Source organism: Tupaia chinensis, unplaced genomic scaffold, assembly GCF_000334495.1.
Source record: "Tupaia chinensis unplaced genomic scaffold, TupChi_1.0 Scaffold000290_1, whole genome shotgun sequence".
NCBI classification, from domain to species: domain Eukaryota; kingdom Metazoa; phylum Chordata; class Mammalia; order Scandentia; family Tupaiidae; genus Tupaia; species Tupaia belangeri.
Genome location: NW_006159775.1, coordinates 1,903,133 through 1,930,403, shown reverse-complemented (window position 1 = coordinate 1,930,403; position 27,271 = coordinate 1,903,133). Strand labels below are relative to the sequence as shown.

Here is a 27,271-nt window from a genome sequence, read left to right as displayed (position 1 = left end):
CCTTGAAAAGGATACACAGGAGGGATTGCCAGGGGTAGGCAGCAAGGGCACCAGACCAACCTCTGTCTCCTCAGAGGGGCACCCCTCCAGCCGTAGCCCAACGGCACTGCAGCCTAGCGCACTCAGAGTACATGGGTCAGCCACTGCCCTGCTGCTCAGGCTCCATCTCCCGAGACAGCAATTTTCACTTCTAGGAGCACTGGGATCCACAGCTGCACATTCAGAGTGATGCTGCCTATTTCACAAGGCCATGGAGGAAAATCAATGCGAATGCATCTGAAAACCCTTTGAGCATCATAAAGCATGACTCAAATGTGAAGTTATTTATTATTGGCGTGGGATATTGAGGGATGCAGAGGTAGCTCAGAAGCAGAAGGTTTCAAGGTAATGGGGCTGAACTGCCAAAGGTTGCTGGGAAAAACCAGAGCCCTCCTTGAGTGGGCTGAGGAGAGCAGGCTACAAAACATCGCAGCTGAGCCAAGTTCTCTTCCTGGGGCCTGGACAGACCATGACAAGGTACTGTAGAGAGTGCAAGAATGGAATCCTCAGCCCACTGGGCACCACATGAGTTATTTTCTGTGCTTTATTGCTTCATTCATAATTATGGGTTTTTCTCAATTTATAGAATTGACAATTATGTGTGATGCTGAGCCCTGGAAAGCTAACAGCATGGATTGGTGCTGTGTGTTCTAACTGTAAGCAGCTGAACCCAAAGCAATGCTCACAATTAATAGTTCAGAGCGCTACTTTCATGGGGCTCACCTAGGTGTTGGAATGGGTTGCTGATGAATCTCCAGGCGTTGCCAAGGGAGTTCTCACTCTAGCTGGCCAGCTCCAACAAACTGGGGTGGAATTGACATGAACCTCTAATCTGTCGTGTATACACGGAAAGGTTTCCTTGCATTTTTTCTGCATGTTTGACTGAGTTTCTTTATTAACTAATTATTAAAACAGGGACTTCATTATAGAGACAAAGCCTTAAAATTCAAAATTCAAGGTGTGCCAGTCTCAGAAGGGTGTCATGCCCAAGACTGTAGTGCAGAGATAAATGGTTTTTAGTTGTTTTTCCACTTTTTTTATGGATTCTCTTTAAAATCTTCCTATTCTTACTGTCCTGCTAGAATACTGCTTTTTTCTTAGGCAAAGAGGTGATTTCCTGCAGAAAGTAGCAGCTAAAACTTAGGAGCCAGGAGTTCTTTTTCTGCTTCTTCATTCAAATCACAGAATAATGTGACAAAATCAACTTTTATTATAAAATAAGTATTAAAAAATCTGCACATCTAATTCTTAATTTGAGACTTAAATATGCACACTATTGCATGACATGATTTAAACTGTAAGTTATTTTCTAAAGAGATGCCAGGACAGACACGTTGAAAATTCAGAAATCGTAAATCACATCTGTCCCAAGTAATCTCCTAGTTTGCATTAAAACTTTCTCCTTAAAGTTTGTGTCTTCTATGGAGAACTTTCCTGAAGGAGACAATATGCACTCCTTGAAATTATAACATTATAAGGGCAGATATTTTTGTATAGTAAAAAGACGCTGTACTAATATTCTTAGCCTTCAGTATTTAACCCAAACCTCAGATTACTTTTAAGATCCTAAATGATGTGTACCTATAACTCAGATTTAGTATGACTATCTGAATTACCTGGGGTTTCCTCCTGCTTTGGAATTTCATTGTCATTGTGTTTAACATTTGACTGATGCATCGGGGATGGCATATGGCATTTTCTTGGAAAGTGAATTAATGACTTGCATTGTCTCTCCAGACGCAGGGGGCAGGCTCTCCTCGCTCCTCCCCCAGCCACACCATCAGCAGACCAATCCCCATGCCCATCCGGTCAGCTTCAGCCTGCTCCACCCCGACACACACGCCTCAGGACTCTCTCACGGGGGTAGGGGGAGATGTACAAGAGGCGTTCGCACAAAGTAAGTGGCTGTATTTTTCTTGTGGCCTGCTTTTATGTGGCAAATAAATCACCAAGGTCTATTGAGTGGTTGCAAGTTATCAGAGCCCTAAATGAAATTCAGCGGCCCCATGGCTTGTGTCAGAGCCTGGACCATGAACCATTTTAGAAACTGTCTACACTGACCTGCTCCTCACCTCACCGTTTTACCTTCCTCTGGCTTCTTTTGCCCTGTCCCATATTTTAGTAAGTCATTGCTCCCCAAGGAATGGGAACTTGTGTAACCCATATCCCATGTCCCAATATAGTCCATTCTAAAAATCTGAAAGATAATATTTCCTGCCATCTTCTCTTAACATTAAAGCAAAAACAACACTGAGAATAATTAACCCCAGCTCTTTAGTTCCATGGTGACTGAGAAGGATTTTTAGTCATGTCACAGACACCCTGTTTAGATCCTCTAAAGAGTTGAACTGTTATCCTCCACTATCGGGCTACAAGGTTAGGCCTCCCTCATTAATAGAGGAGGGCAAAGAGGGATGGAGACACAGGACAGCTAGCATTTTCCAGCAGGCTGCTGCTTCCATTTACACGCTGCTGAGGATGCCCCAAGGCAAGTGGCTTTATTAATTTGGATTTTTTTTTAAAGAATTATGTATTTATTTATTTATTTAAATTTGACCAGAAAGACAGAGTGAAAGAGGGAAATTGAGAAAACAAGCCACCAGGTCCAGGACTTGAACCATAGTCAGCCATGTGGGAATCCAGCACCCCAACCACCATATACTTGCTGGCCCCAACTTGAAAATATTTTTAACACTTTTGAAAATGTTTTTCTTACCATTGCTTTGAAAATTTATAGAGTAAGAAAAAAATCTTCCTGCAGACCCTCCTCTAGCAATCTCATTCCCAGAAGCTACTGCTATTCATAGTTTGGTCCTTCCAACATTTGGATTATGCATAAATAGATATGCTAAAGTGTGTGTTTATAGACAAATACTCTTCTTCTTTCACACAAATAAAATCATGCATTGCATTTTTGTCTACAATTAGCATTTTCTTTTATGTAGCTATAGATCATGCATATCCTTCCAGATCCTCACGTATAGAGCTAAGGAAAAGAGACAGATTTGACTATAAGATTTAAGGAAAGCATAAACAAAGTCAAACAACAGCAAAGACTTAAGGAAATCATTTCCAGCACAGGCAACAATCAAGTATTATAATTTTAGTTATACATTAAACAGGCAGCAATCAGTAAGAAAAAAGCATCCCCAAAACAAAAGTAGGTGAAGATATAAGCAGATTGAAGAAATACAAATTACCAAAGAAGATCTGAAAAGAGGTCCAGCTTCACAAATAATTGTAGAAATACAAACTATAATAAATATTGCCTTTTTCAGGGCCAGTAGGTAGTATGATGGCTGAGACACTGGACTCCTACATGGTCAACCAGGTTTCGAGTCCCAGAACTGACAGCTTGCTTTCTCACTTTTTCTTTCTCTCTCTGATAAGCACATGTGCCCTATAGCAAAATTTTTAAAAAGTAATCATAATAATAAATAAAATTAAATAAATAAATAAATACTACCTTTCTTCCAAAAGATTTTTTTAAATGTTTTTTAACATCTGTAATACCAGGGTTAGCAATAGACTCTCTGACCACTGTCTCTGGGGGATAAAATTTTTACAGAATTTACTGGGAATGATGGATTCTCTATTATGAAAAAAATGTGAAAGCCCATAATGAAACTTTCTCTCCTAACCACTGAATATAACTCAAGAATTGCTTATGTAATTCACTAAATAGTTCACTTTTTTATTTTTAGAAAATAAATCTTTTCCCAAAATCTCATTTTAAAAAAAATGCTACGATATTTTAAATGGAATTCTGATTTCTATTATAAGTAATCTTTTTACCTAACTACCTCAATTTTTTTATTTCAATGTATTTTTTATTTTACTTACTTGGCATTACTTTCTGAGAGATGACAGAAACATGTCCTGTAGGCATAAAATGCTCATGCTAAGTTTATTTGTAAGTCAGATATCTGGGAGGGTGAATCCTTTTCCTCAAAGATATTATGTAACTAGTCTTCTGTTCCATCTCCACCTTGCCCCACTCCCAGGCTAGCTCACAAATATCCATTGCACCCTTACCATGCTGAAACATCATAATTTTTCTCTGTTATAGAGTAAGAGTCTACATAGCCTAAGTTCCAATTCAATGTAACAGATATGCATTCACCTGTGTCTTGGCAGCAGGAGCAAGAATCTTCACTGCCGTTGCACACTCGCACACTCAGGAGCATCAGTGCCTGGGTTTCCATCCCTAAGAAGTACTCACAGTGGTAGGGGAAGCCCTGGGACCCTGGTAGGAATTAGAGCCTGTGGTAATGGAGACCAGAACCCATGTGCTCAGTCACCAGGTATGGGCTGGAATGATAACTGCAGCTAGAAACATGCAGCTCTGTAGCAAAACCAGAACTTTCCACGTGTGGATTATGCTTAGGAAGGCTGGCTGCACATCCTGCTTACTTGGGATCCTCTCACTTCGTGCTGGGACACTATCTTATTATTAATACTGCTTCCTTTCAGTTTCAAAATTGTCTCAATTTGGACGATAAAGCATACAAACTGCCATCATTTACCACATCTTACATTAGGGTCTGCTGCCTTAAGTATCATGTCTTTTTTTTTTTTTCCCCAAAAAAAATGAACCAAAGTACCTTCAAATAAATATCTTAAAAGTGTTTTTACTTTAGGTTATCAGTGGAAATGATAAGCAAACAACATAAAAATCTGGGGAAAGGGAACGCTCTGATGTTTTAAACTTTCTCTTCTCCACGGAAGGCTCAAGAAGAAACTTAAGGAATGACCTGCTCGTGGCTGCAGATTCTATCACTAACACCATGTCCTCTCTCGTGAAAGAGCTGAATTCTGGTGAGTCTCTGGTCCCCTCCCACCTCTCTGCTCATCATAGAGAGGTCCGTAAGTGCTAGAGACCTCTCAAAGATCTGCTTATTGTCACATGTAAAAAGATTCTTTTAAACTCTATTTGATATTGTATGGTATATTCAAAACATGTAGTAATGTTTATATTTTGTTTATTATAACACTATTCATTCATTTTCAATGCGAAAAGTTTGAAAAATGCAGAAAACGGGGCCAGTGAGTTGTATAGTGATTAAAATGAACTTAGGATTCGCATCCCAGACCCAGCAGCTTGTAAATCACACCAGGAGCATGTCCATGCATGCCCAAAATGCCAGGAGGATAGTGAAGGAGAGGGGATTGTGTCATGGCCATCTCCCCTGGGGTGGGGGGGTCATTTCTCACTTACCCTCTCACTGTCTCTCTCTGTCTTTCTCCAGTGAGTGCACGTGCACTATGGCAAAAAACTTTTTAAAAAATTAAAAAATAAAGGAGAGGAAAAGATGCAGAAAATAATAAAGAATATGTAAATTGATTTATAATTGGAGAATCTAAAGATGGCCATAGTTAACATGTCTGATGATCCCAAGCAACATGATGCTAAAAGTTATTTTATAGAGACAACGGTTCTATTTACCCACATAGACTCTGTTAATTTGGAATGATCATTTGAATGAGACTAAACTGAAATTTATTTTGCAATGTCTCTGAAGAAAGATCTGCTCAGAGAATGAATAACATAAGCTCCTAGGAGACTTTTTATCTTCCTAGTAATACACAGAGTTTTTAAAACTTGAGCAGCATGAATACGCAAATAAATATCTTACTAGTTACTAATATATCTCTATTTATTTTTTAAAGCAGATCTAGAAAAATTTGTCTGGCAGAGACTGTAGTTTTACAGTTGAGATTGCAACCATAAGAAATAAACTTCAATATTAAAAAATAAAAACAGAAACGAAAACAAAAAAACCCTGGACTTAAACTTCTTAAAGCCTCTCCCATAAGATTTAAACCAATAATTGTTCCTGCTATTTTAGGTTAAGATTACCAAATAGGATAACATGGCAGTAGTTAATGCATTATGATAAATGCACTTACCCACTGCCCTAGCAAATGACTCAAATGTTATTCTTGTTGAAGTCTCAAGTGCTATTAGTATATATTTTTACAATTCTTTGAAGCATTAATGAATGTAAAAATTTAGGTTCATATTTACTAAGTTAGAGTAACATGAAGTGAAAGTAACAACATTTTTTTTTGAGAGGTTTTTGCTATAGGATGCGTGAGCTCGCCAAAAAGACAGAGAGAGACAGAGAGACAGCGAGAAATCACCCCCCCCGGGGGGGGGGTGGCCACCGCAATCCTTTCTCCTCCATTCTCCTCTCAGGATCTTGGGTACACACGCACACGCGCCCAACGTGAGTTTAAGCCACCAGGTCTGGGACTCAAACCTTGGTCGACTACATGGGTCCAGCAACATAGCCATTACACTAACTGCTGGTCCCAAAAGTAACAACAATTTTAATAAAGACTTTTTTTAGAGAGATTTTTGCTAAAAGGCCTGTGTGCTTACTGAAGAGAAAGAGAGACAAAAAGTGAGAAATCACCCCCCAGGGGAGAGGGCCATGCTGCAATCCCTTTTCCTCCATTCTTCTCTCAGGACTATGGCACACACACACACACACACACACACACACACCCCTGCTGTGAGTTTCAAGCCATTGGGTCCAGGACTCAAACCATGGTCTACTATGTAGGAATCCAGCAACATAACCATTAGTCCATCTGCTGGTACCTTAATAAAGACTTTCATTAAGTCAGTTACTAAAGCACAAAAATCTCTCTTAACATTTCTGAGACCAAAAAGAAAATGCTGGAGCCAAGCAGTGGCAGAGTAGGGGCACAGCTTTCTGCATGGCAAGGTCTTGGGTTCCCACATGTGCCCCTCAGGCTTGCTGAGACTGGGGCGCAACACAGCGTGAAGACCTTGTTGGGGGTGCCTGTCCCTCTTTCACTCTCATACTCTCCCTCAGAAGAAATAAACAAACTTTTTTAAAAAAAAGAAAACTATTTTTTAAAAAAAGAAGGAAAATATTATATACCAAATGATTTTGTAGTCATTCCTGTGTCAATACTCATTTTGAAAAATAAAAATAAAAGTTTATTCGTTTGCTTCTTCTGTGAGCACAAACACGAGAGAGAGATAGAAAGAGAGAGAAGGAGCACAGAGCCCCCTGTAAGGCACCGACATGGCAATCCAGCCCCAGCCTTCAGTCAGCCCCAGATCATGGGGACGTTGCCCAGCATACTCGAGAAAGTCTCCAGACATGAGCTGGGAACCTTCCCAGGTGGAGTTGCATTACGGGGGTAGGACTTTTCACCACTGAGCCACCGTCTGGTCTCCCCAAAAGTAAACATTTATTTGACTACTGTCCAACAACTGGTTAATATTTTGTACCCATTAAGTTATGTTAAACCTAGTCCTTTCTTTGCAGATCATTTAAAAAATGTATCAAGTAATATCCTTCTTCATTTTTACCTACTAGAGGTGGGGAGTGAAACGGAGAGTAATGTGGATTCTGAATTTGCACGGACTCAGTTTGAGGATCTGGTTCCATCTCCAACCTCTGAAAAGACTTTTCTAGCGCAAATCCATGCCCGAAAACCCGGGTACATTCATGGTGGAGCTACCACAAGCACCATGCGCAGCGACCTGTGAGTATCTCCCATTCGGAGGTATTTTCTCAGTAACAACAATCTGTAGGGTGCAATCAAAAAGGAAAAAGATGTGGGTATTTCGTTCTTTACTTTGGAAAGAGATGATGCAGGTTTTTTTACTGGCAGAAGAGGTGTAAAAGGTGCCACATTTAAATTCTTTTTTGCAGTTTTCCCCCTTCACAAGTTCTATGGACGATCAGAAACCTAAATCAGCCAATGCTTACTGTGAGCCTAGCTCCTCCAAGACACTGTCCTAGGCATATACAGAAAGCATTTGAAACTGCTTCCACCCTTCCAGGACTCACAGACCAGTTCAGGAGATAAGACATCCTCTCTTCCGAATTGACTGTATTGGCACTAGGGGCTCTGGTGAGGCTGAGAGGCTGCTTTGATGGATGTAAGCAATATCACATAAGCACTTGGACTTGCAGTAAGCAAATGCATGAAATATCATGCTAAAGAAACCCAATTTCATTAGCTTATTGAGTATGTTTGAATGTGACCCTCAGAAAAATTTATTTTGGGGGACCTGCAGGTGGCGTGGTGGCTAGGGGCACTGGACTCCCACATGGCTGAGCACAGTTCGAGTTCCAGACCTGGTGGCTTGCTTTCTTGCCTTCTCTCTCTCTCTCTTTCTCTCTCTCTCTCTCTTTCTCTCTCTCTTTCTCTCTCTCTTTCTCTCTCTCTCTGGTCAAAATGAAAATAACTACAGTGATAAATAAAAGGAATAATTTCTTTTTCCTTTTTGGAGAGGTTTTCACTATAGGGCGCATGCGCTCGCCAGACAGACAGAGAGAGACATAGAGACAGAAAGTGAGAAATCACCCCCCAGGGGGGATGGTCACGCCGCAATCCCTTCTCCTCCATTCTCCTCTCGGGATCTTGGGCACGCACGCACACGCGCCCAGCGTGAGTTTCAAGCCACCGGGTCTGGGACGCGAACCACGGTCAACTATGTGGAAGTCCAGCAACATAGCCATTACACTAACTGCTGGTTCCCAAAGGAATAATTTTTAAAAAATTATTTTGGAAAGGTTTTCACCTGATAAAGCTTCCAAAACTGGGCAGATGCCAACAGGATCAGTGGGGTTCCCATTAGACTTTCTATTATTCTTTTTTGTTTTTTGGAGAGGCTTTTGCTATAGGGCGTGTGCACTTGCCAGAAAAACAGAGACAGAGAGACAGAAAGCAAGAAATCAACCTCCCCGGGGGGATAACCACACCACAATCCCTTCTCCTCCATTCTCCTCTTGGGATCTTGGGCACGCACGCACACATGCCTGGTGTGAGTTTAAGCCACTGGGTCCGGGATGCGAACCGTGGTCAACTACATGGGAGTCCAACAACATAGCCATTATGCTAACTGCTGGTTCCTAGACTTTCTGTAACACTGGACCTGCTTGAAGTAGTCAACAGAGAGAGCAGAAGCTGAGAAACAAAGGCAAAGCCAGGACAGAACTACAGAGTTCAGCCCCAGAGGAAAAAGAGTAAAATGAAGAAAGAGAAGAAAGCGGGCCGTGAGGAGATGGAGGCTACCAGAATTCTGAGAAACATGGGCAAAGCTGGCCACAGGCTGGGAAAGGGAATTGCTGAACCCTGGAAAAACTACAGAAGGGTGATGTTGCTTAATGCAAAGAGTACTTCAGACGGGTCTACAAAAATAAACTGGCTGTTTAAAGACCCAAAGGAGAAACTAACCAGAGTCTTCTTGGTATTTTGGCTCTCAATCCAAGTAGTGAGTAAAAGACCAGTTATAATAGAGACTTATACAGTCTCAGAAGCCAACTGCGAAGCAGCAGAGTGTCAGTTACAAGTGAATGTGAAATGGCAGTGCCCGGCTGCTTTTAATTGCAGTTTGTTTTCTTATCCTTTTCTCTATAATTTAAATTGTTTGATTTGTTTGTTATTCAAAATGGTGAATTAGTTGTCTCTTTTAACTAGTAAATACATTTCTATTTTACTTCTGGAATTAAGCATTTATAGGGTGGTTACCTAAACTTTCCTTGTCCCAATCCAAGACTATTAAAGCCATCCCCATCTGCTGTCCCTGGTATGCTGGACAGCAATTCCAGCTACCAACATGTGACTCGGGAGTTGGGGAGGGAAAGTTCACGAAAACCTGGCAGACTCCAGGCTGGCCCCAAACTTCCAAAAATAACGAGAACATGCTGTACAGATATAAATAAACATGAACAATGACATTTAAGTTCCAGAAGCTTCTCCTTGACCATTCGTTCCATTTTAAGGGATATTTTAATATGTGATTTGTCAAAACATAGGTTGTGTTTTACCCTGAGAATATTTTAGTTATATGATTTAGGTAGTGAACTTATGTTCAGCCCCACAAAGAGCTGCACATATTCTGAGATGAATAGGTGGAAGTGGAGTCCCACATTAGTGAGTGAGGTCATTCTCATCTATTTATTTCTTAGTGGAATTGGACAATTGAAAGAGATTTTTCAGATTCAGAGCTAAATATTCAAATTTTAAGGTCAAAAACTGTAGGTTAGAACATTAGCCCTCCAAGTATCAACTAGCTAATATTCTAAGACTTGATTCGACTGTTAAAATAACGTGTGTGTGTGTGTGTGTGTGTGTAACACAAAGATGGTTGAATTGTGAACAGATGTCCTTAAATGTAATTTCACTAGAGGGCTCACTCTCCTTATAGAAAGTCTTTTTCAGTTTCACTTGAAAAAAAGAAAAAGAGCCCTCAAGGTTGGGAAAACTTTATATCCTCTCAAAAGACAAGTCTGGGGAACCAGCAGTTAGCGTAATGGCTATGTCGCTGGACTCCCACATAGTCGACCGCGGTTCGTGTCCCGGACCCGGTGGCTTAAAACTCACGCCGGGCGCGTGTGCGTGCGTGCCCAAGATCCCGAGAGGAGAATGGAGGAGAAGGGAATGTGGCGTGACCATCCCCCCTGGGGGGTGATTTCTCGCTTTCTGTCTCTATGTCTCTCTCTGTCTGTCTGGCAAGCACACGCGCCCTACAATGAAAATCTCTCAAAAAAAAAAAAAAAAAAAAAAAGACAAGTCTGCTTTTTCAATTTTTTTTTTTTAAGATTGTAAGACATTTAAAGAGTCAGCCCCTTCTTGTAAACCCTAGAAAAGCAGAAGACCTGTGATCACTGTACTGCCATAACAAAGCTGCATGTGAAAGTACCTTCGTGGTCTATCTATTACTCCAGACCTCCAAAATCATTGAACGTTTTCCTTTTGAGGAAAGAAGACTTGAAAGTGAATTGGAAGACTAAAGGGAAATAAATGTGCCAAATTATATTATCTCTTAAGACTTGCTCCAAAATGCCATCTGTGGTTTATTCCCAGGGTTACAGAAGATGGAGACTCCTATGTGCGGCCTGAGGATGAAAACTATGAAAATGACTCTGTCCGGCAGCTAGAGAATGAGCTCAAAATGGAGGAGTACCTGAAACAAAAGCTACAGGATGAAGCCTATCAGGTACCAGAAATCCTAGCAGCACACCCCCACACATACCACTTCCGCCTCAGCCCCTCAGTAGCTGGGTCTTTTACATTATTTGCAAAATCAGTATACTCTTTTTCTTTCCAGTCTTCCTTTCTGGGATGTTCTGATTGCACTCTTTATCCATGTGTTTCCAGACTGTAAAATTTTTAACTACTTCGTGTAGCTATCAATCACAATGTATTCTTATAAATTCTGGTCTGGAAAGTGAAAAGATGCCTTGTTTTATTATCAGAAACTGTTCGTTACAGTTCAAACACTTCCAAGATCATGAAGAAAGATGCTTTTTCTAATTATTTTTTAAGAGGTTTTTGTCTTAGGGCACATGTGCTTACCAGAGAGACAGAGGGAGAGAGAAATAGTGAGAGGGAAAGAAAGAAATCACCCCCCAGGGGAGATGGCCACACCACAAACCCTTCTCCTCCATTCTTGTCCTGGGATCTTGGGCACGCATGCACTTGTGCCCAGTGAGAGTTTCAAGCCACCAGGGTCCAGGACTCAAACCGCAGTCACCCATATAGGAGTCCAGCAACATAACCTCTATGCCATCTGCTGGTCCTGCTTCTTCTAATAATTTTTGTAAAGAGGTTATAAAGAAGAGCACACAAGAAAATTAGGGGGGGTGGGGGAATGTACTTCCTCCCTTGAATTTGTCCTCACCTCCTTCACAGCCTGCCTTGTACCAAATGTAAGGAATGATGAGAATAATAAACCTCATTGAGAAATACTGGGAGAACTGTAGGCCCCAGAAGGTCCCTGTAGGCCCCTGTAGGCAAGATGTGGATGGACAGATTTTCAGATGTGCAGGAGTATAATAACAGAAATGAGGATTTGCTGAACATAACATATACAACAGGGAATAAAAATAATTAGTACATCATCCTAAAGGTGATGTATTTTCCCAATGGAGATTGTTCTACTTCTTGTTTGTCTTTCTTACATGTTTCCTTCCCTTTAATCGGAAGATGTTTTGCTGAGGTTGACGTTCTGGGAGTACAGGGATATTTGCCTAGCTGAGATCTATCGTTCTCCAGGCCCCAACGGGTTCTTTTATCTGGTCAGACTTTCTGTCCAATGTCTGGACCAGCTTTCTCTGCATTTTTAGGATAGCAGTGACCTTCTCTTACTCTCTTAGTGAGGGAAAAAGAAGCACAGAGAATACATTATCTCACACTTCTCATAAATTTATGGATTAAGCCTTGAAATATTTCTCCAGAAAGAATGTGACCAGAGGAAATTGAAGTCTAATCCATCCCAATAATGTGTAACACAAGTTTTGTCTCTTTTTTTCTAATTGCCAGAGGGCACATGTGCTTGTCAAAGAGAGAGAGAGAAGGAGAAAAAAGCTATCCCCAGTGGGGCATGGTCATGCCACAAGCCCTTCTCCATTTCTCCATCCCGTTGGGATTTTGGACACACATGCACATGTGTCCAGTGTGTTCCTCAAGACACAGGGAACAAGACTCAAATCACAGTCAGCTATATATGGGTTCTAGCTTCCCTAATTTCTAGGACGACAACCTAATTTTGCCTTTTTGGAATATTCTATTAGCCTTTTCAGTTGAACAACCACATTGCAAATGTTGTTCTAGCCAAACCAACAAGAAAAGATGGGGGAGTGATGGTATATGTGTAGCCATGCACCCCTGCTACAGGAACAAGACTCAAATCACAGTCAGCTATATATGGGTTCTAGCTTCCCTAATTTCTAGGACGACAACCTAATTTTGCCTTTTTGGAATATTCTATTAGCCTTTTCAGTTGAACAACCACATTGCAAATGTTGTTCTAGCCAAACCAACAAGAAAAGATGGGGGAGTGATGGTATATGTGTAGCCATGCACCCCTGCTACAGAAACAGTCACCTGGTTGCAAGTCCTTGGGAACCACTCTTTCTCTCTGACTTCTGGGGCTGATCCACTGAAAGAAACTAGCCTGGACTGAAGCTGTCACCATCCCTCTGGGGACTCAGAGGGATGCATTTTGACACATGTCTCATTTGGCTCTGCTGTACAGAGGTAAAGCGATGTGGCTAAATAATCAAGATTCTGGTTCACGCTGCTGGAGGGTGTAGTAGGCCTCCCTCTGAATATGTATCAATCTTCAGAGTTTGATGACAGCAGTATGAAATTCTATGTCTGTTATTTTGGTTTGGTTTGTTGTTTTTCTTTTTTTTTTTTTGGAGAGGTTTTTGCTATAAGGGCGCGTGCGCTCGCCAGACAGACAAAGACATAGAGACAGAAAGCGAGAAATCACCCCCCAGGGGGGATAGTCACGCCGCAATCCCTTCTCCTCCATTCTCCTCTAGGGATCTTGGGCACGCACGCACATACACCCGGCGTGACTTTTAAGCCACCGGGTCCAGGATGTGAACCACGGTCGACTACATGGGAGTCCAGAGACATAGCCATTACGCTAACTGCTGGTTCCTTGGCTTGGTTTTTTAAAGGAGGCAATCTTTCATAGCCCTGTATAAAATATTAGATTTTTATTTATTTTAATAAGTTGGGAATTTAACCTTCTATAAGTAAAATGAGTAAGATTGAACTGGAGTTTTTGCCATCTCTGATGAATCTTAAGCTCTTTCTCTCCCTCCTTTTCTTCCCATGCCCAGTGACTTCGAGGGAAAGGGCACATGGAAGGGCCTGGGAGAATACAACAGGCCTGTGTGTCCCTGCTCAGGACTTAAGCCCTCTAGAACCTTGGCATGGTTTTCCTTAAATGCTCTGTGAGCATACGGTTGCTGGATGCATTGGAACGCTTTCACTCTTTGGAACGCTTTCACTCATTGGAATCTTTCTCTTTCTCTGTCTTTGTGCATGGCTTCCAGCTAAATACTTCACCAGCTTGACTGCATCACAGACTTGACATGTCACCTTTCTTGTTTGTGTCCTTTGTCACCCACAGGTCAGCTTGCAAGGTTGAATGCAATATCCTTTTATCACTCTCCTCTCAAGTAAGTACCCTCTTATTTAGGAGGAAACATGGCCACTGTACACCGAACTCTGATAACTTATAACCTAAATTTACAGTCACTCTCTCTCAGGTGTTTCTTCTATACATTCAAACCTCTTCCTTCCCTGCTGATATGAAAGAATCATCTTAGTCTAAGGAGATTCCATTATCACTCAATGGAGATTTGCCAGACATCCTTGGGAGTTGCCTTTTTACTCTATCCATTGGAAAAGTGGTACAAAAACTTCTAGAATACCAGAGAAGCCTGAGAAATTCTCTGTGGCTATGACACTTATACAGGTGGCTTTAAAAAGTTCATAGAAAATAGAACTAAAGCATGAGTTAGTTTGGGTGCAAAAAAAAAGATGTTGAAATTCATGCAGCTTTTTTTCCTAATATGCATTTTCCTTGAACTTTTTAAACACCCCACATAGAGTCACCTCATAAATCCAAATGGCATTCAGGTGTATAGCCTTTCTACCCCATAAGGAAAAGAAGAGCTGTGCTTAACACTTGTACAGATGAGTCCATTCCTTAGACACACTGTCGTTAGGGTCCCAAAGATCAAATGTGTGATCTTAACAAGCAAAATCATGTAATAGTAAAGAACATGAAAAATCAAAACAGGAAGGAAAAATTCTTCAGCCTTGCATTTTTGGAAATGCATTCAAATCCTTTCTGGAATTCAGCAGAATATAAATTAATTTGAACTGTCATTTATGCAGCATGTGATTTCCCCCTAAGAATCTACCTAAATACATGGAAAATATTTAGCCATTTCTTTTTTTTTTTTTATGTAGCACTTGACTAATGAGATCACCTGTGTGTCGTGATCTGAAGTTTAGACTCTGGACTCTAATAGATTCCAATATGGGTTTTACCAAACCCTAGCAGCAAAACTTCAGGCAAATTGTTGAACTTGTATTAGCCTCTATTTCCTCTACACAACATGTACCACAATACCTATCTCACAGAGAAGTTATACTCACTGGGACATAGTTTTTTTTTCATAATTACTTTATTTTATATTATTTGTTTATTTCTTTTAATTGGACCAGAAAGAGACAGAGAATAAAAGAGGAAAAATGAGAAAGCAAGCCACCAGGTCTGGGACTTGAACCTCAATCAGCTGTGTGGGAGGCCAGTCTCTTATCCACCATGCCACCTGCCAACCCCAATATTTATGTTTTTATATATTTATTTATTTATTTTGTTTAGATTCTTGCCATAGAGCACGTGTGCTTGCCAGAGAGAGACAGAGAGAAAGTGAGAAATCACTCCCCAGGGAAGATGGCCACATCACAATCCTTTCTCTTTCAGTCTTGTCTTCAGATTTTGTGCACACACACAAAGCCCAGTGTGTTTTTCAAGCCGCTGAGTCCAGTACTTGAACCGTGGAGTCAGCCATGTGAGATCCAGTGTCTGAACTATCATGCCACCTGCTGGTCCAGAACATAATTTGTAAAGAGCTTACAATTTTGTTTCAGAACAAAAATGACCAAATCACTCGAGCTAAGAGAAAGAAAATGCTATTAAAAGAAAGTGGCAGGTACAATTAATGTACCATGAACATACACATATATGCCTGCCATCATAACCAGTGCTTACCAGCAGTTCAATGCCTGGGCACAGCTAGGGTGAGAACCACTGGGACTCAGAATTAGCTTACTCTTACTACTTCTATGAGCAAGGCTGAGCCTCAGCTATGTGCAGCAATTTGATACATCTGGATTACACAGCCCTATAAATCTAGATGGTTTATCTGGCTGAAGCTAATGGCCATTTACACTAATGTAAATGGGTCCCCCATTACAATTTTAAAGCTAAGGACACTCTCACAGTAATCCAGCTGCACTGGCTCAAGATTTCTGTCTACTTTAGTTATAAAGTCTTTCCACCCATGGAGTCATATATGTCTGTAGTACAGTTGACGACAGTAAACTCTGTCAGTGCTTGTTGCAAAGTTGCAAGGGAAATATATATACATCTTAAAATGGCACGTCAGTTAGTGAAGACTACATTCTAGTTCAAATAGCAATGAACTCCTCTATCATCAGGTTAAGATTAATCAAGTGAAAAGCATGGCATAATTGCTATGACAAAATATACTTTATGATCCATGAAGTTCTTCTGGTGTGACAGCAAAAACATTATTGACCACAGTCTATTGTACGTCCCTTGGATTTGAGAATGCTATACCACATGCTCTCATGGTTCATTATGACTAGAGTGAAAAACATTCCCAGGAGATGCTTCTGAAAATATTCACTCCAATTATAACAAACCTAGTCCCAAAGGAGTGGGCCTTTTCTTTTAATAGCATTTTCTTTCTCTTAGCTCAAGTGATTTAATATTTTTTGTTCTGAATATTATTTAAACATTGGTAGCTAGTTTTTTATAAAAACATTTTTTAAGAAAACCTAATAAAATGGCTTTGACGTAAACTCAGATAAAAAGTGGTATTTAGTTCTTCTTGCACTTAAAAGAAAAAAACTTTAATATTTTAGAAGTACTTAAGGCATTTTTTAAATCTTTTATTGCTAATGTGGCAATGGAAAGTTGGATATTGGAGGCCTCTGCCATCTACTCATCCTGTACCCTACCTCGCTGGCCTCCCACAGGACATGAACCAGCCTGTCACTCTATCGGCCATTTAGGCAAAGTTCATTTAAAACCTGACAGAACACTGCAAAAGCCAGTGGCATTTTATGCTTGTTACTGGTTTTTATCCTCCTATAATTTTTTTTAATGTAGCCAAGAAATGCAGCTAAAATTTTAGGACAGTTCATATTATTAAAATATTTTGTTGGGATTTTCTGACTGTGCTACAAGACCTGAAATTATCCCAGAGTGTTTATCTCTGACCCAAGGTTTGTGAAGCCATGGCCCAGGGCAAAGCCCTACATGGGTAAAAGGCCCAGAGAGGGATGAGGAGACAGAGAAAAACTACAATCTACTCAAAAAGAGACTTACGCCTGTTTGAAAATAAATATGCACTAATCAACATACTAAAAAGAATAAATAGAGCTCATTTACTGCTTTCAACTAGCCCCTTTTGAAGAGACAATGTACATATGGCTAGTACTCAGCTTGGGGTTCTCCAAGACATCATTTCGGCCCACTCAGATCTTGACTTTGTCCCTCTTTCATCATCTGACCACGTAGTACACCAGCCTCTTTGGCTAGTCACATCTTAAATTCAGGAACTGAAGGATTAGACCATCGAAAGTATGTTTATTTTAAAAATCACCATAATGATGATGAGTCAGTGGTTTCATCCCTATCCAAAGGACAGCACAAATATAAGGAGACTTCAAAAAGTTCATGGAATATGGAATTAAAGTCTGAGTTTATTTTGATGCCAAAAACTGAAATTCAGGCATAGTTTTATCACAATTTTCCATAAACTTATTTTAAGGAATTATTCATTTAATTTTATTTATTATTATTATTTTTGCTGTTGGTTTTTAATTTGCTATAAGGCATGTGTGCTCACCAGAGAGAGACAAGAAGAGAGAGAGAGGGAAAGTGAGAAAGCAAGCCTCCAGGTCCAGGATTTAACTCATGGTCAACCATGTGGGAATCTAGCGCCTTAACCACCATGCCACCTGTTGGCCCCTTCCACAAATTTTTTGAAGGTCCCCCCATAGTTCTGTTTGTGTTACTTTAACCCTCCAGATGCCTCAGGTACTCATTAAAACAGAGATTCAACATGGAGGACTCTTTGTCCTCTCTTTCACTTTCAGAAAGTGTAACAGCACATTGGTCCAAGACACTTGATCCTGATTGTCATAGAAAGGGAGTAGAACAACTGAGTGTGTGTGTGTGTGTGTGTGTGTGTGTGTGTGTGTATGTGTGTGTGTGTGTGTGTGTGTGCATGCTTGTGTTTCGGGGAAAGGGGGTGCCTACACTTCATAACCCTAATTAAGCAACAGTTTTCATCTTTAAAAAAAAAAAATGACACATTCCTTATCCCCAGGCAAGCTATAGTCAGACAGATGATGAAAGTAACATGAAAACGTGATGCTGGAGAGCCCTGCACCCACACAGAGGAGGAAGACAGCAACGGGCAGCAGCCTCACCGAAGAGAGGAGCCTCCACACCCAGCGGCTTCTGACAGCCCCCCACCCCTAACAATGTGTTCTGATGACTATAGTGCAGCTAACTTTTTGTTCTGAGATTTGTAGTTCATAGATGTGTGTTTTAAGAAAGAAAAACAAAGACTTCTGTTCCAAGCTAACTTATCAGCTACATCTTCTGTAACATGACTCATCTCCGGTTAAAAACAAACACAGGCTGAAAACCCATGCTGTCGTTACACACGATGGCAGTATTAAGCATTTTAAACCTTTGCACACGATATCGAAACTGTTCAGTTTACAATGACAATACTAATACTGTTTATAGCTAGAATTTTGATTTCTGGATTCCTTGAGATTTTAGCAAAACAGTTTACTATACACTGTACATTTTTTTCCACAGTAATTGGAAAAAAACAACCACTTGCAATTACTCACTAATCCTGAAGGATTTGTTTCCTGAGTGTACAAACTCAGAGCCAGGAAACCAAGAAGGGTTCTTGGCCTGCACAGTCTCCAGCTGACTCCAAGTCTCTGTGAGCAGTGACTTGAACCAAACACACTGGGAATAATCCATTCTTTGGGACTTCTTTCCAACTCGGGGTTGTTTTCTTTCAAGATACTCTAACAAATCAGCCATAGAATTTAGTGTAAATATTTTTTCCAAATAGATAATCATATTCAAAAATAGGCAACATTCAAATTATATAGAATCTAGTTTTTAAAATCAGCACAGATCTTCTTAAAAACTGTGAACTATGTTTTGAAATACTCGTTACTAAAGCTGTTTATAAACCACAGGTGCCATAAGATCCCCAAACCGACTAAAGTTAACTATGCTCTCCCATGGTCTTGGTCCTCCATTTTAGCTTTAGGGCGCATGTCTTTAACAGCACTGCTCATTCACGAGTTCCTCTATCAGGTTGTTCGGAGGCCTTCAGCTTTAAATGTACAGGCTTAAAGTGCGCTTGCAACTGTTTGCTCTCCTTTGATTTCTGAATGTTTATTGCCTTAGCTGGCCACCTGGTGTTCTGCATGCAGCCTTCTGTGGTCATGTGAAAGGAGACTGGCTCTTCTAAGTTGCGTTGGGATTTTGCACTCAGTAAAAAGCTGAAGTGTGAAAGAACCGTCAAAGACAAGAGGATAAAAGACTTTGTTGACTGTCCTTTATGAGGGCCCTCTTTAGGGAGACCTAAAGACCGCTGGTAGGGTTTCTGGGGGGAATGAAAACGTAATCTTCTACTTATTTAAAGATGTGTTTGGCAAAAGCCTGCACTATATTGGCTATATTATACCTAAATTAGCAGCTTCTCTGGAATTCCTGTTTCTCCTTTAAAAGAAAGAAGAGAATATAATTTCTGAACAGTGGTTTTCAAAGTATGTTCCCTACGATGCATCAGCATCACTTGAGAATATCTTAGAAATGCAAATTTTGGGGCCCCCAACTCAGGCCCACTGAACCCCAAACTCTAAGGGTCAGGTTCAGCCATCTTTTTATCAGCCCTCTGGGTGAATCTGCTGCATACTAAAGGTTTAGAATAAAGCTGTATAATAAAGTCTCTGGAAAAGGTTTGTTCAGTATAAGAAAGACTATGAGTCAACCTCAAAGCTTGAGCAGTTCAATTTCGCTTCCAGAGTGGGCAAAAACCTTCTCCTACCCTCACATACCTACTCCATAGTGGGTGGGTACCCAGCCAAGAACAGATCCTCTTACATCTTCAAGCTCCCCCTGCAGAGGGCTGTAAGATGTTCATGTACCTACATTTGGTCAGAAACCATCTCTGTAATTGCCTTTTGGAACAAAATGGCTAGCCTTGGGGATAGTAATGTGCTTGATTGACATTAGTAAGGAGCCCATTCTGTCCTTTGATGTACTTAATCATACTTCCCTCCAGAGAGCCCACCTGACAAATGCCCCTGAGCACAGGCTGACACCAAAGTGGCACAACTGCACAGTTCTCAGACTTCTTTGCACAGATGGGTTTTATTGCGGGTTTTGTTGGTGTGTCTTAACGTTCATCTCTTCCCCACTGCTCATCCTCCGTGAAACCATACCTCTCTAGATGCAGCAGGTGGCCAATGGTGCCTCATTCTCGGTACTGAAAACCACTACATCCCAGCTACCTACATTGCAGTCAGGTCGAAATCATTGCCAGGTAGTCCTGGAACTCAGAACTCAGCCCACATCAAGTGGCACTTGGCCACTGACTGAACTGAGCTGACATATACTGTATCTTTGCGTTTCTACACCAAAATGTCCGTCCAAGGTTTGAACTGTTCTGCTGGTAACCTTCCCCCTTGTCATAGCTTTCATTGCCAACCAACTCCATCACATGATTACCATCATACAAAGTCATTGCAAGGACTCTGGAAACTGCCGCCAGTGACCAATTTCTGACTAACCAGCCACCTTTTCTTTCTCTTAGCTCCACGTCAGCACTGAGACCAGACTCAAGCACCCCTGTCCTGTAACCGAGACAAAATGGCGTGTATTGTTTTGGGTTTTCGTGTTTTTTGGTGGATTTCTTTCCTTGGCTTTCCAAATTTACTTTTGGGGCCTGTTCTAAGTTCAAACCCAGCAGGTTTCACTTGTCCTGTCCATTAGATACAACTATATCTTGCGGGGGTTGTTTCTTTCTTGTTCCACAATGAATTGCATATCCATCTCCATCAGAGCTGATAGCCTATTAATGAGCACCAGTCTAACACAGCCAACCCTCCCCACAGCACCATGTTAATGGAGGAGGGCTGGAGGGTGAAATCTACTGCATGGGATTCAGGAATCAGTTGTGGTTGGTCAGGACGGAAGTCGGGGTAAGTTTGGTTGGTCCGAGGGAGATGTGCTGGAGATTGTGAAAATGGATACCCGAGTGATCTACTATAAGGCAGGGAAGGTTCATTTGTAAGTAGTAATGTGAACTGAATTACGTTAAGAGTGTGGCCTTTGTTGTGATATACTATGTATTTTCTTATATGCATGAGCCAAACTGTTGCATCATAATTTAGCACTGGCGTCTGCTTTTATTTTGATCATCTTTGTCCACCCTTATTAGTTGTTGGCTGTTAACTGTAGATAGATCTTGTAAATACAGCAACTTCTGGTTGCTGCATTACTTTGGTTCGATCCACGCCAGGAGCCACAAACAAGAACTCCAGTGTCCTCAGAAGAAAGGGCATTTTAACTTTTGAACCAAAAAGAGAACAAAGAAAAATCAGAAATGTTCCATCCTGAGGCTAATTAACTGTGAGACATTTTTAATTATGACTACTACAATTTGACACCACTTGAAATAACCAATTCAGAGACACTAAAGATTTCACAATATCCATTGGTATTCTAACAAAACTACTATTATATGGGTTTTTTGTATTGCTGTTAAGTATTGTTTTGTGTGTGTGTGTGTGTGTGTGTGTGTGTGTGTGCGTGTGTGTTGGAACCTCCTGGGGACATGTTATATTTTGAAGTGATTAAACTATTTAATTGTGTGTCTATATTTTGGAATGGAATTATTTCTTCATTAAAAAATGTTTTTTAAAACACTCCACCTTGTATGTTCTTTCTTTGTTTTAATGAATCTTTCCTAAAGCAACATGGAGTCAATCTGTCAAAGAAAAGTGGAATCAATGCCTCCAACATCAAGCAGGACCCTTTGTTGTAAGCTGATCAACTAAGGCAAACTAGTTCATCCTGTCCTGCCTAGGGGAACACTTTTTTTTTTAACTATTCTACTGATCTATCAGTATCTATTAATATCTAATAGAGATGCTTTTCTGCTGTTTAGAAAGCCTTATAGACAATAAGGTAGAAAGCTTGAAATACTAACAGCTAGTAGAGTGTTTATATTACCCATTGTTTATTTTACTCAGTCTTTTTTATTATTATTATCATCATAATCTTGTTAGATTGCATATAACTTTACAGTCTACTACATTGCTTTTTCTTTTTTGGAGAGGTTTTCGCTAAAGAGCACGTGCACTCGTCAGACAGAGAAAGACATAGAGACAGAAAGCTAGAAATCACCTCCCAGGGGGGATGGTCACGCCACAATCCCTTCTCCTCCATTCTCCTCTTGGGATCTTGGGCACGCACGCACACACGCCCAGCGTGAGTTTTAAGTCACCGGGTCCAGGACATGAACAGTGGTCGACTACATGGGAGTCCAGCAACATAGCCATTACGCTAACTGCTGGCTCCCTACATTGCTTTTTCAAAAGGGAATGCCATGCATGAAGAGAAGAATATAGAGAAAGATAGCAAGAGAACAAATAGAGAGGCAGGACGTGAGTGGGAAATGGATATGGCATATTACCTGTTGATGATGACATGTATAGTATTCTCAACTGGATTGGTCTGAGAAGTATTTCATGATGAGTAGTCTTTTTACAAGAAATAGTGATTGACTGTCTAAAAAAATAATTGGAATAATAATAATAATTGGGAAAACAATGAAAAGATATTGAATGATGAAGTGGGGAGATTAATGTCTCTATATTGACTGACATGCATGGCATTCCCTTTTTATTTTGCTCAGTCTTTTGAATCTGCAGCATCTGGCCATGTACTTGGCAAATATTAAGTGTTTAACAAATTTGTTTGATGAATGACTACATAGAACAGTTTGTTTGTTTGTTCTAGAGCTAGTAAGAATGGAGTATAGCATGGCCAGGAGGCCAATGTGATGACAGCAACAGGAATCAAATTGAGAATTTCAAGCATGTCAAGAGTCCATGTCTTATGATCTTAACACACACACACACACACACACAAAAAAAAAAAAAAAAAAAACCAGTAAGGAGACCAACTTTTGGAGGCAATGGATATGTCTGGTACCTTTACTGAGGTTACTATTTCATGATTGTCTGCACATGTTCAAACTCATCAAATGATATACATTGAATATGTTTATTGTGTATCAATTATAATTTGATAAAGGTGTTGAAAATACACACATATATACATACATAAGCCTTGCATATGCAGATAAAGAAAGAGTCCAAAACAATAATCATTCTTCTCATTCTCCTTTCACCTCATTTTCTTTCATTGTTTAATCTCTATGATTTCCATAAACAGAGGGTTGTGTGCATTGTTAGCTCAAAGAGCCAATTTCTTTACAGAACCAATGTAAAACCTGCAAGTCTGACTCCACACCTCATGAATGGCATTTTGGGAAATTCTTTTTTTTTTTTCTTTTTCTTTTTTTTTGGAGAGGTTTTTTGCTATAGGGTGCATGCACTCAGCAGAAAGACAGAGAAAGACAGAGAGAAAGCGAAAAATCACCCCCCAGGAGGGATGATCATGCTGCAATCCCTTCTTCTCCATTCTTGTCTCGGGATCTTGGGCACACATGCACACGCTCCCAGGGTGAGTTAAAGCCACCAGGTCCAGGACTCGAACCACGGTCGACTACATGGGAGTTCAGCGACATAGCCATTACACTAACTGCTGGTTCCGCATTTTGTGAAATTCTGACATGAAATGGTGCTAAAAGTGTGTTCTGACAGAATCTGGGATTGACTTGGAGCCCATGAAAATCCTGTAAACACTAAAGAAAATAAGAGGCTCTTCATAGATTACAAGGGCAAATCTTGACCTGAGATGACCAAGAGAAGAACTCGCACATTACACTCTGATTTGAGGGTGAGAGATAAGAACATGCCTGTGGATTCCTGTCCAAGTCTCTTTCAACTACATCTCAATGGCTCATCCCTCATCTCTTAGAAGCCACATTTAGCTCTGATGTCCCTATCTCAACATTTCCCAAATTTATCTAATTATAAAAGTCACCTGAGGAGCTAAGTCTGATTTAGCAAGTGTAAAGTAGAGTCAGGGAATTTATATTGACTTTCATAATTAGACAAATTTAACAAGTTTTAAGAAATGCTATTCCCCTGCTATTCAAAATGTGGGCTCAGGGTCAACCGAATTAGCATCTTTTGGGAACTAGTTACAAATACAGAATCTCAGGTTATAAATAATATCTCTTGAATAAGAATCTACATTTTATCAAGAACCCTAAGTGGTTTGTGTGCACATCAAAGTTTAAGAAGCACTAACCTAGAGTCCAGCTTTAAATCTAGCATTTTAGAAACAGACTCAGGTAGGACCTTGGGATGTGGAATGACAAGTGAGTGTCACACTAATCTACGGGATGCTTGTAGTATTTTGATTTAATAAGTCTGGGTAAGGCCTGAGATCTACATTTCAAACAAGGTCTTAGGTAGTTCTGACATTAGTCTGAGGACCATACTTTGAGTTTCAAAGCTATTGAGTTCTATTAAATCAAGCACATTCTGGAGAAATTTTTATTGGCAAACCAGGTACAATATTAAAGGCCTGGCCTCTGGAGATTCCTGTGCATGGCAAATAAAGATACTCAAATCGAAGGACAGAAGCTCAGTAGCACACAGCAACTAAACCTATACTAGGAGCCCTGGAAGTGGCTGGTTTAAGGATTCTGTCACAGCAGAAGCTTTTGCTCCAAGAGGTGAGGCCTCTGTCTCCAAGGCACAGGGAACCACCCAGAAGTAGGACTCCATGGAGTAGACCCAAAGTACAGATTTGTAAAGCTGAGATAGGGCCAAGCTGGGTGAAGCGAAGCAATCAAGGTTTTGTCTTTGTCACACCAACAGCGTGCCAACAGAGAGTCTCTCTGAGTACCTTGGGAACTTGGGATCTTGCCCTTTTGGAGAAACTGCGAGTATAGAACTCCTCCCACCTCATTTGAAATGCCAAATATATACATGAAAAGATGTTCATGCTTGAAAAAATTAGAAATAGCCTAAATGGACATTAATGTAATAGGACTTATAATACTTACAACATAATATGGTAGAATGGAATACTAAGAAGTCATAAAAATGCTGGTATATAGATATATTTATTGACATGAAAGACATTTAAATATGTAAAGCAAAAAATCAGATTATTTTTAAAAATGTAAAAATTATCTCAACTTTGTAAATATTTGAGTACCTTAAAAAACAAACAGAAAAATATACAAAATATACACTAAAAGATACTAACCTAACTTATAGGATTATGGATGATATTTTTATTTTTTTCATAATGTTATGTATTTTATCCCTGCTCTCCATCATAAATATTTAGAGCTCATAAATGCATGGATAAGGAACACAAGAAGATTCTCCAATTTGGTGGTAGGGTTACTGGAGTCAACGCTTTTGAAGATCTAACAGAATTTTCTTTGCCTTCAGTGAACAAAGGATTTTCTCTTTACCTAGAGTCTCAACAGTATATGTATAATGCTTACCTTATTTTAAAGAAAACAACAGAAATATTGGAGGCTTATGAGTTAAGTTAAATAATGATAATTTTTGGTCCTCCCTTCCCCAGTGTTATTGGTTCAGTAACAGATAAAAACAAAATGGGAACCAGTAATGCAGACTTTGCATATTCTCCATCTCTGATACTGCTGGCTGGCTCATGTGTTAAATGAAGTTAAATAACAGTTGTGGTTGGCTCCTTCAAGTTCCAGTACCCTGATTGTGTCACCCCCTAGAAGGGGTGCTACCAAGAATCAATCTCAGGCAAGAACATTTGAGCCAGCCTTGATGGTGCAGCAGTAATGTCAACATTCCACAAAGCTGAAACTATATTGGAAGTTTCTGAGTTCACATCCCAGGTCTCCTTGTATATGTGGAACATGTATCGGTGTTTATAATCTTGACCGACTAAGACTGGGGCTGGATTATGGCATGAAGACCCTATTTGGGTGCCTCTTTCTCTCTTTCGCTATTCCTCTCTCATGGAATAAATAAATAAATAAATAAATAAATAAATAAATAAACTAAAACAAGCAATAAAACATTTGTTAGATACAAATACTATTAGGCAAGTGGCCTCTCTGGCATTCCATTTTTCTAAAAGTCTCTGTGGCTGCCTGAGTTTGGGAATAGGTATGCCCTGAGATTATCTGGGCAGGGCTAATTAGACCAGTTTTCTCTTCTAGACTTCAAAGAGAAACTTACTTTTGCTTTCCTTGGAATTACTTTCCTTGATAAACATCTTTCCTTTCCATCAGTGACATAAGTGGGAAAGGTGTGCCTGTTCTAGGCAGGAGTCCTCTAGGCACTCTAGTATCACTTATGTGGTGCACAGGGAAAACACCTTATATAAAGAATGTTCATTTGCCTAAACCTTCATCTTTACATATGTTGTACCAAATATCACAGATTTAAAATTAACTTTTATGTATGTCTTTTAAATCATATAGGAAATAAAAAGTATTGTTACAAACCAAAAATACAATATGTTGCAGTTGCACCCAAAGGGGATGTACTACAATTCCATTCTGACACCGTCCAGAGTTAGCACAAACCCCACAGATAAAGGTCGAAGTTCTCCACAAGTCTACCCCAACTCAGATGGTAGTCACAAGTCTCATGGGTCACCCACACTTTTTTTGAGCAGCCATAAATTTTGGGATTCCCATTACCCCCTCAGGTTAGATAATTCACTAGAACAGCTCAAAGAATTTACTGAAAGTATTATACTTCCTATTATTTTTATTATAAAGAGTACAGATGAGCAACAGCCAAATAAAGAGATACACAGGGCAAGTTGCAAGGAAATAGTAAAGGACACAGACCTTCTATGCTTTCCTTTTATGTACTCTAGGCATGACACCCTCCTAGCACATCAACCTGTTCACTTAACTAAGAAGGTCCTCTGAGCCTTTGTGTCTCGAGATTTTATTGGGATTGCATTACAAAGGAATGGTTAAGTCCATTGAACTAAATGTCCAGCCTTGCTCCCATCCCTAGAGTCTAGACAATCCCTAAGCTGCAACAACCTAATCACTTGTTTGATCTTTCTGGTATGTATGTAAAGCATCTAGCAAAGTTTCTAAACCTGTTAGTTCTTTTCCTTTTTCCCTTATGAAGCTTAAAATTCATAAAATGGTATGGTGTAGAAGTTTTAGTTTTCAGAAAATTCATACAAAATAAATTTAACTTAAAAAAATAGAAGAAAATCTATTAAACTTCATTAAGAATGAAATGATTGGAAATTAAAACAATGTTATACCTGTTGTAAACCTCTTAAATGAGCAAGTAGTTTTTAAAATCAGCTAATGCTAGTGAAGTGAAGTATCTGTCACTGAGAATACACAGTTGTGAAAGTTGGCGTATATATGTGAGAAAGAGAAAGAGAGGGAAA

General features: G+C 40.0%; 1 protein-coding gene across 22 annotated transcripts in view; it reads left to right on the top strand.

Moving 5' to 3' along the window:
- The window catches only part of DTNA (dystrobrevin alpha), a 418,880-nt gene extending 397,309 nt beyond the window's left edge, over positions 1–21,571 (top strand). For 13 of the 22 annotated variants that reach the window (XM_027772649.1, XM_014588626.2, XM_006150549.3 and 10 more), the window contains 5 exons: positions 1,777–1,936; positions 4,768–4,857; positions 7,398–7,566; positions 10,900–11,032; positions 20,517–21,571. In XM_027772649.1, coding sequence (XP_027628450.1) covers positions 1,777–1,936; positions 4,768–4,857; positions 7,398–7,566; positions 10,900–11,032; positions 20,517–20,657 — 693 coding nt within the window. In that variant the 3' untranslated portion in view covers positions 20,658–21,571. Of the gene's footprint in view, positions 1–1,776; positions 1,937–4,767; positions 4,858–7,397; positions 7,567–10,899; positions 11,033–13,963; positions 14,013–17,990 lie in introns of all 22 variants that reach the window. The other 9 variants (XM_006150543.3, XM_014588627.2, XM_006150542.3 and 6 more) reach the window with 1 other exon arrangement.
- Positions 21,572–27,271: the final 5,700 nt, after the last annotated feature.